This window comes from Condylura cristata, unplaced genomic scaffold, assembly GCF_000260355.1.
Source record: "Condylura cristata isolate star-nosed mole 26May11 unplaced genomic scaffold, ConCri1.0 scaffold00029, whole genome shotgun sequence".
In the NCBI taxonomy this organism is placed as follows: domain Eukaryota; kingdom Metazoa; phylum Chordata; class Mammalia; order Eulipotyphla; family Talpidae; genus Condylura; species Condylura cristata.
In genome coordinates, this window is record NW_004567130.1 from 12,433,131 (window position 1) to 12,441,332 (window position 8,202).

The 8,202-nt window shown below is 50.1% G+C and overlaps 2 protein-coding genes across 2 annotated transcripts in view; both read right to left on the bottom strand.

Annotated features, from left to right (window-relative positions):
- Window positions 1–7,277: 7,277 nt before the first annotated feature.
- Window positions 7,278–8,202, bottom strand: part of LOC101636700 (calcium-binding protein 1) — a 21,259-nt gene continuing 20,334 nt past the window's right edge. The window contains exon 7 of the mRNA XM_012731178.1: window positions 7,278–7,723. Coding sequence (XP_012586632.1) covers window positions 7,698–7,723 — 26 coding nt within the window. The 3' untranslated portion in view covers window positions 7,278–7,697. The remainder of the gene's footprint in view (window positions 7,724–8,202) is intronic.
- LOC105854201 (calcium-binding protein 1-like) overlaps window positions 7,279–8,202 on the bottom strand; it is a 21,954-nt gene continuing 21,030 nt past the window's right edge. Inside the window, exon 10 of the mRNA XM_012730837.1 lies at window positions 7,279–7,699. Coding sequence (XP_012586291.1) covers window positions 7,527–7,699 — 173 coding nt within the window. The 3' untranslated portion in view covers window positions 7,279–7,526. The remainder of the gene's footprint in view (window positions 7,700–8,202) is intronic.

Sequence of the window (8,202 nt, forward strand, 5' to 3'; positions counted from 1 at the left end):
AAATTAAATTTACCATCCCAAACTGGAAACAGACATGGTAACTCAGGCCCTGATGGAGCAAGTTCTCAATAACTCAGTAGTTACTGCTTCCCATCCCCAATAATGAATTCAAGAAGCTGGGAAAATCCAGTGTCCCCATTTTGTAGAGGATCAGCTGAAGTTCAAAAAGGTTAAGTGACTTGCCCATCAAACAAAAACCAGGGACTGCCAGTGGCTTAGAGGTTAAGCCTATGTGCTATCAGCAGCAGCTGCCGCACAAGTTCCATCCCCAGCCAGGGAGCTGACCCACAGGGCGCAGCAGGCCTCTCCTGTCCCCTCAGCAGGGGATTTCAGTGGATCTGCCTTTTCTGCTCCCCACTCTGTCTCTGGTGAATCTTCACACCTCTGGCCTACACCTTAGCTCTTGTATGCATAAATAAATAAAATAAATCTTTTTTTAAAAAAACACCAAAAAGCCAGTAAATGGCTTCTAAATTACCACTCTGAGCCAGGCTACGTCTCAGACCCTGTTTAGTACAAATCATAGCTCCATCATTCGTCACTGCGATTTGGGGAGAGTGAGTTCACCTCTCTGATCCTCCATTTCTTTTTTTTTTTTTTTTAATCTGGTTGACCATGGGAATTTATTAGTATGTGTAGTTTTGTTCTTTGACATTAACCTTTAGTGATTTGGCCATTTTAACAAATCAGTTCCTATTCTTGTTCTTTCAATTTTATGCTTCACTATTCTTGGGATTAAATTTCTTTAGTCTTAATATTAGGTACTTTCTTAGCATTTGCTTTAGGGAAAAATCTATTGTTGTAAACATCTTAACCTTGAAGTTATTCTTTTAGGAAATCTTTAGAAAGATCTTTGGAAAACACCTGAATTTCTAATAAGACCTGCTTAAACATATTCTTTTTTTTTTTTAATTTTTTTATTACAAAGTTTATTTTTACATCATTTTGCACATTTTTTTTCTCTGATCCTCCATTTCTTAACTGTGCAATGAAGAAAATAATCACGTGGATCTCAGAGGCTTGTGAGAAACAAAAGGACAGATTTTAAACAAGGGAAATAAAAAGGGCATGTTTTGCCTTTTGCGGCAACATGGCTGGAGCTGGAAAGAATCTTGCTTAGTGAAATAAGCCAGAAAGAGAAAGAAAAATTCTGTATGGTTTCACTCATAGCGGGAGTATAAAGGGCCAGGGGGGAAAAATAATAATGATAATGAACTATATACCAGAGACATTTTACCGGGGTGGAGTTGGGTACGGGTTCAAAAATGGGGTGGGGGAAGTGCACTGAACTATGGTGATGGCACACGGGTGAATTGGTGATGGGAAACTAAATTCCTTGTCTTTTCTTTGTTGCGCACTAATTGTATTAAAATTCCTTTCCATTAATGGTCTTACATATTAGACTATGTTTGTCTTAATGTGGCAGGTGTCAGAACCTATTTAGAGTAGAAAGGTTGGGGGTTCTGGGGTTTACAACTGAGACAGAAAAAGGCTCAAAATGATGTAAAAAAGAAACTTATAAAAAAAATTTTTTTAAATACAACATAAATTTTTCAAATGAAAAAAAATAGTGGGGGACCTGTCCTAAAAGCCAGCTTTAGGGAAACTTTGAGCCCATAGCGAAGGGCTCACATAAATATTGGTCATGTGTTTGGAAGCACTGAATCTACTACAGGTCAGGGTAAGAGGCACCCCAGCACCCCCAAACCTGTCCACTCTAAACAGGTTCTGGCATCTGCCACATTAAGACAGTCTAGTGCATAAGACCATTAATTGAAAGGAATTTTAATACAATTAGTATGTAACAAAGAAAAGACAAGGAATTTAGTTTTCAAATCAAGCACCGGGTCCTACCCATCCCATCCTGGGTAAATGTTCAGCCAAGCAGGGTTGACCCAAAACAAGGTGACTGGGGCCCGAAAGCCTGACAGTCTTCTGCACCCACAGGAAAGGTGCAGAAAAGGCCCAGCACATTTGGGACAGAAGGAGCAAAATCAAAACCAAGACAAAAGCTGCCATTGTCAAGCTCCCCACGGGTCTCTCACCCACGTCTGTCTCAGCCCACCCAGGACCAAGAAGCGGGCGCAGCTTCTGCAGGCGTCTCTGCTCCCGGCGCCTCCTCCAGGGCTGCTCCTCGCCCTCCATCCTGCTTCCTTCCTTCCCCAGGCTCCTCTCTGGCTTCTTCGCCTTCCTGCTCAGCACCACCCTCCCTTGGGTGGGGCAGGGAACCTGGAGCCTCCCCTCTCCCTGGGGACCCCCCTGTTCCCCAGGGTTCAAAGCCTAGCTCCACTTCTCAGAACTGTGTGGCCTTAGGACAGTCATTTCTCCTGTCTGGGCATGTTTCCTCCTGTGTAAAATGGACACAATTAGAAGACCAGCAGGAAAGGGAGTTAGAAGCCCTTAACAGAGAGCGCCTAGAGTTCTTAGGTGCTTAATGCACAGAATTTGTCACATAAGAAACAATAATTATGACAGATAATGCAGGTAATTTGATAAATAGAAAAACCTTGAAGTGCTCAGGGGAAGGCATGGGGAAAACCCTTCACCCAGGAGGGAAGGAGGCGCCTGAGGGATCCAGAGTTCAAAAGTGGAAAATGGAACAACTGTGATCCCCAGGGGCTGTGTCTCCTCCACTCACAAAACTGAAGTGGGGTGTGTCTTCCTGTGCAGATAAGGGTCAGGAGAACAAAGCCTGCTATTAATTAAGTCTTGCCTATTTTAAGTTTGTGGAATATCCCCCCCTTAAAGATAAGCTTAAGATAAAAGTTCAAAAGGTAAACACGGTGAGAAGGTGAAGGCCAGCCCAGCCTATGCTCAGCTCTCCCTGCCAGCCCTTGCACATGGAGGTGGGTGGTCAGTGCCAAAGCCAAGTGTCCTGGCCCTGGGCCTCATGTAGCCAGCCAGCAGGGTGACCAGGGGCACCTTAAGAGGTGCCCAGTGGTCCTGGGCAGCTAGAGTAGAACTTCACAGAGAGGAAGAATGGGCTTGCTTTCTCTTCTGTGAGGATGTGCGTCACAGGGAAGAAGCCAGTCAGGCCTAAGACTCCTGAGACAAGGGCGGAGAAGTAAGCACCTTCCCATCTGGGTGGCCTTGGACAAATCACTTCCTTTCTGAACCTCAGTTTCCTTACCTGTACTTGAAGTGATGGCAACTTTCAGTCGCTGAGGGGGGGGATGAAGGTCATATAGATTGAATAGCCCACAGCCACTGTAAGCTACACCAGGTAGTCTTATTATCTCCTTGATAGTGTCTCCCACTCTTTTCACTAGAGTAAGGACACCCTTTTAGACTCAGGAAACTGGGGGACGGTCTTTGTTCTAGGTGGATGTTTGGCAACTCACATCCCCTCTCTGAACTTCAGTTTCGTCCTCTGTAAAATGGGGTAGTGGTAAAGATGGGCTGAGAGGAAGAATAAGAAAGACTTAACACATCCCCAACAATACCACAAGAATAAATAAAGCAACTGCTTAGCCTTTCGCTTTCTTTTCCCTAGGGTGAGCAAAGCTGGGAAGCAACAAGAAAAAACATGACAGTTAGTACTGGCTTCTTGGATTGTCTGTTTACTGTCCTTTTAGCTCATGGGAGCAGAGGGAGACCTGAGCAGGAGGGAGGGACACCAGGGTCGGGACCGGAACCCTTACTACCCTTGAAGCCAACCATTGCAAATGACAGCCACCCCACAGGGGGTAAAGTCTCAGCACTATGAAGCTATCACCAGCACTGCAACACAAATTCGATCCCTGGCCAGGGAGCTGACCCACATGCTGCAGCAGACTTCACCTATCTTGCCTGCTGCTCCCCTAGCAGTGTATTTCAGTAAATTCACCTGTTCTGCTCCCCATTCTGTCTCTGATGCATTCTCTCACCCCCACAGCTCTGGGCTGTGCCCCAGTTCTTGTATGCATAAATAAATTAAATTTATTTTAAAAATTTTTAAAAGATTTATTTATTTGTGCATACAGAACTGGAGTACAGGCCAGAGACTCAGGGGTGGTGAAAGACTTCATCAGAGACAGAGTAGGGAGCAGAACAGGCAGATCAATGAAGTACACTGCTGAGGGGAACAGAGGGCGGGTCAAGAGAGGTCTGTCACGCCATGTGGTCACCTCCGGGGCAGGCGGGAATCGAACTCATGCGGAAGTGGCTTTAGCTTCTTAGTGCTGTGCTTTAACCGGCTGCGCCACCAGGGAGGGCCTATTTAAAATTTTTAAGAGGAATGAGAAGGCTCCAAGTAGTCAGTGCAAGGAAAGGCATTCTAGGCAGAGGAAATGGCACCTGTGAGGCCTCGCCTAGGCCCTCTTAGACATGCGTGGATGACTTCTTCACAACACCTATCAAGTCGGCCAAGTAGGCGTAATCATTGGAGCCCTTAGTTAACAAGGCTCAAAGAGGAAAAGGGCTTGCCTGGAGATACCCATCTTATCCACATCCTTCCCCGAACTCCAGTGCAACACAGACCGGGGATGAGAACCCCATTCATGTAGCTACCGAAGTCCATGCCTCAGTCATCTCTCCAGGAAAGACAGGCATCAGCGACAGCCTGACAGCAAGCGGCAGGCACCTCCAAAGGGGTGACGGGATAACCTGGCTCTTACCCACATTGCTATAGGGATATTTCCCAGTAACCTGAGCCCCAGGCACAGCTGACAGGACCCAGGCCACCTTGCGGGATCGTGGTGGGGCAGCCGTTCACTCCCTGATCACCCAGCCAGATCCCAGATTTAGTCTGTGATTATCTTGTCACTTGTCACTGTGAGAGGTTCCACCACAGTCATTAAAGAATGTCACGGCTGGCTTTCCCTTTCCCATTACTTGACAGGGAATCATGGAGGCTGAAGACACAGGGGAGAGAGGGGTAGGGAAATGCCGGATGACAATGCACTAATGACAACAGCAAAAGCGGTTAGAGTGCTTACGTGAAACAGGCGCTGCTCTACAGGCTTCAATTATACTAATTGCTTAATCTTCAAATGTTTTATCACCCCTGTTTGGCAGAGGAGGAAACTGACACCCAGAGGGTCTCATAGGTTATCTGCCATGACAGTAGCTGATAAGAGGCAGAGCTGGGATTCAAACCCATGTAGCCAGCTCCTGAGCCCATATATATATTTTTTAACTCTTCTACTGTAAAAGATGGGGGCCGGGGTGTTCTGTTATGGAATAGAATGCCTGGTTTTCTTTCTTGACCGCACTGGTACCAGGAAGCTTCCCTCCTTCCTCAAGTGCCCTGAATTGTGCTCCACCTTCTGGACAGAGCTGTCCCCAAGGCGAACCTTTATAAGCACCAGGGTTTCCACTGCATGGGCCTGGGGCCCACAAGAAAGCAGCTCCTCAGAGGCCCCACTGAGCCTCTCCACACCCCAGAATCGTGGGATTCTGCCCCATCCCTGCCTGCCCCTCTATTCCTCCCTCTACCCAGTACACCAGGGAGGCGGGGTAATGCCTCCTTTCCCAAAGGAGCCACACTCTCCCATACTTCCAGGCTGTTCTCTCAGCCCTCCTCCTCCTCTGATCCTCGGGCTCCAACCCAGGGTCCTTCAGTCCTAGCCAGCCTGGCCTTTCCACCCCACCCCACCCTGTCAGGTTGGATTGGGCGCCTCACTGCTCTTCAACAGTCTCGTAAATAATCTAGGAAGCATCACTTCTCCCCTACCTACACTAGTCTGTTCTCTTACCTGTTTCCCCTTCTGGAGTCCAGATGTCTCGAAGACAGGAACCCTGGCAATAGTAAGTGCTCAATAAATATCAGTTGCGTGCATGAATGAGTAAATGAATTGGAGTTACAGGTCACATGGAGACAAAAATACAGGTTCAAATGAAGACCTTTCAGACGCCAAACCCTCCTCTGAGACGACACGCTTAAAGCTCCCTTCCAGGGGATAGTAAAGCAGTGGTGGGGGCCAGAGCTGAGTTAATACGAGCAGCAGGGTGCAGGCGGGCCTCACAGGGCATGGAGCCAAGAGCTTAGTCTCAGAATTGGATTACTAGCGCAAATTTGGAGTTCCCAGCCCCTGGCCTCAGGGACACGGGGATTACCCAGGCTTCAGGCCAGAGCCCACACTCCTTCCCACATTCTCTGCCAGGTCTGAGAACAAGGATCCTTCCTCTGCGTGGCATGTGGGCAGGGGCTTCTCCATCCACCTCCCAGTTCCAGCCTCCGGTCCGCAGCCCCTCCCGCCCTGCCAGCCTGGCAGCACACCTGCCTCCCACGCACCTGAGTTTTACAGCCATATCATTAAATCGTGGCCCCAGGATTGGCAGGCATCCACATCCCCTGGGAGTTTGTTAGCGATGACAATTCATGAGCCCCTCCCACAACACAAAGTCAGAGTCACTGGGATGAGACCCAGACTGCCGCTTAACAAAACAAGCGCCAGGTGATTCTTATATGCAAATTAAAGTCTGAGACCCACTGACTTGCAGTGCTCAGCCCATCCCACACCACTGTCTGGTGATGCCCCAAGCCTGCCAAAGACACTAGGCAATGTCTGCCCACAACCTCAGCCCTCTGGCCTCCTTCCCCCCTTCACTTACAGAAATTAATCACAATGATTACAGTGGATCCCAGTTGAGCTCTTCACAAAGCACAGTTCCACAGCAGTTTGGGAACAGCGGCCCCTGGAGGTATGCAAGGCACCAGAACACTACCGTCCCCATTTGGCACAGGAAGAGGCCAAAGTTCAGAGAGGGGACATGACCAGCCCAAAGTCACACAGCAAGTAAACCCACACGCTAATACTCTGCCATCCTGCTTGTCCCTCAACAGACAGGATAACAGCTGTGTCCAATCTGACCCCTCACACACACTGGGATTCCCTCCAGGGCAAAACCCTTGTCATCACGTCTTCAAGCGCACCTGTTCTGACCTCCCCAGAGAAGCCCGGGCCTCCTTGCCGCTACTGCAGGTCCCTGTGTGTTTCCTTAGTAGCAGTCCCACAATTTGCAATCATATGTGGATGTGATTACTTCAAGGCTGACTGCCTGAACAGTAAGAAAGCACCAGATGACAGGTAGCCTGCTTGGGGCTCAGCCACTGACCATTTTCTTACTACTTTTGCATGGGACTGCCATGTGGCCAGTTAAACTACCTTCAGGTAGAGGTACTGGGTTCTGGCTCCTTTGATGAGAGTAGAAGCGGCTGGGTCTGTAATGGGCACACAATAAATGCATGCTGAACGCAGGAGTGTCCAGCCAGCTCTGGGCGTGTGGCTGGTACTCAGGAAATGTGTCATCTACCCACCCAGAGAAACAAAGACCCCCCCACTGCCGCCTTTCCTTTGGAAATATTTTATTGGTTCTGAGATAACAGGGCTGAGGCGAGCTGGGGCGGGCAGAGAGCTAAGGAGAGCGATGCTTTGCCCCAGGGCACACATGCTGTGTGGGGTCTGCTGGCGGCCCCCGGCCCACCCAGCCAGCAGCGGCTGGGTCCATGGCACTTGGCGCCTGGCATGGCCTCTGCCGGCTTGGCACGGTGGCGTCCTCATGGGCGGGCGCCCCCCTTTCCAGTTGCAGGAGTTGTGAGTCTTTCACAGTGCGGAGGGGTGGGGGTCCGGGGTGGGCACCTCCCAGGGGTGCAGGCAGGCCCCATCCGCCAGTACATCCTGGGCGCTCGGTGTCTCCGGCAGGGTGAGGTGAGCCTGGGCTCCGCTTCTCCCCGCCTGCGGGGGCTTGGCAGTCCTGGAGGGGCCCTCGCGGCCTCAGCGGGACATCATTCGCACAAACTCTGGGAGGGGCAGGAGTGAGGAAAGAGCAGCAGTCAGGGCCCAGCTCACACGCTGCCTCCAAGGCACCCTGAGCCCTGTGGTCCCCTCTGCACAGCGCAGCTGAGACCAGACGACTGTCCTCCACCTCCGACAGCCCTTTCAGTCCAGGCTCCATGTAGCAGTTAGCACCGGGGCCCTAAGCCACATGTCTGCCCCTCTCAAGCTCCCACAGCTCCCCACTAGAAAATGCCCAACGCCAGCCACAGCCGCATGGGCCTCCCTGTCAGCCCAGCCCAGCTGCCTTCTCCCGCCTCTTCTCTCACCCCTCACCTCCAGTCTCTGCTCTGGCTACACACATCCCCTTTCCTGGCTCAGGTGCCTCTCTCTCTGCCTCCACCCTCCCTCTCTTCCTCCCTCCCTTTCTTTCTCTCAGTCTCCCTGAAACTTCTCTGTCTTATTTTTTCAACGAGACCATTTCTTAGAACATTTTTTACAGCAA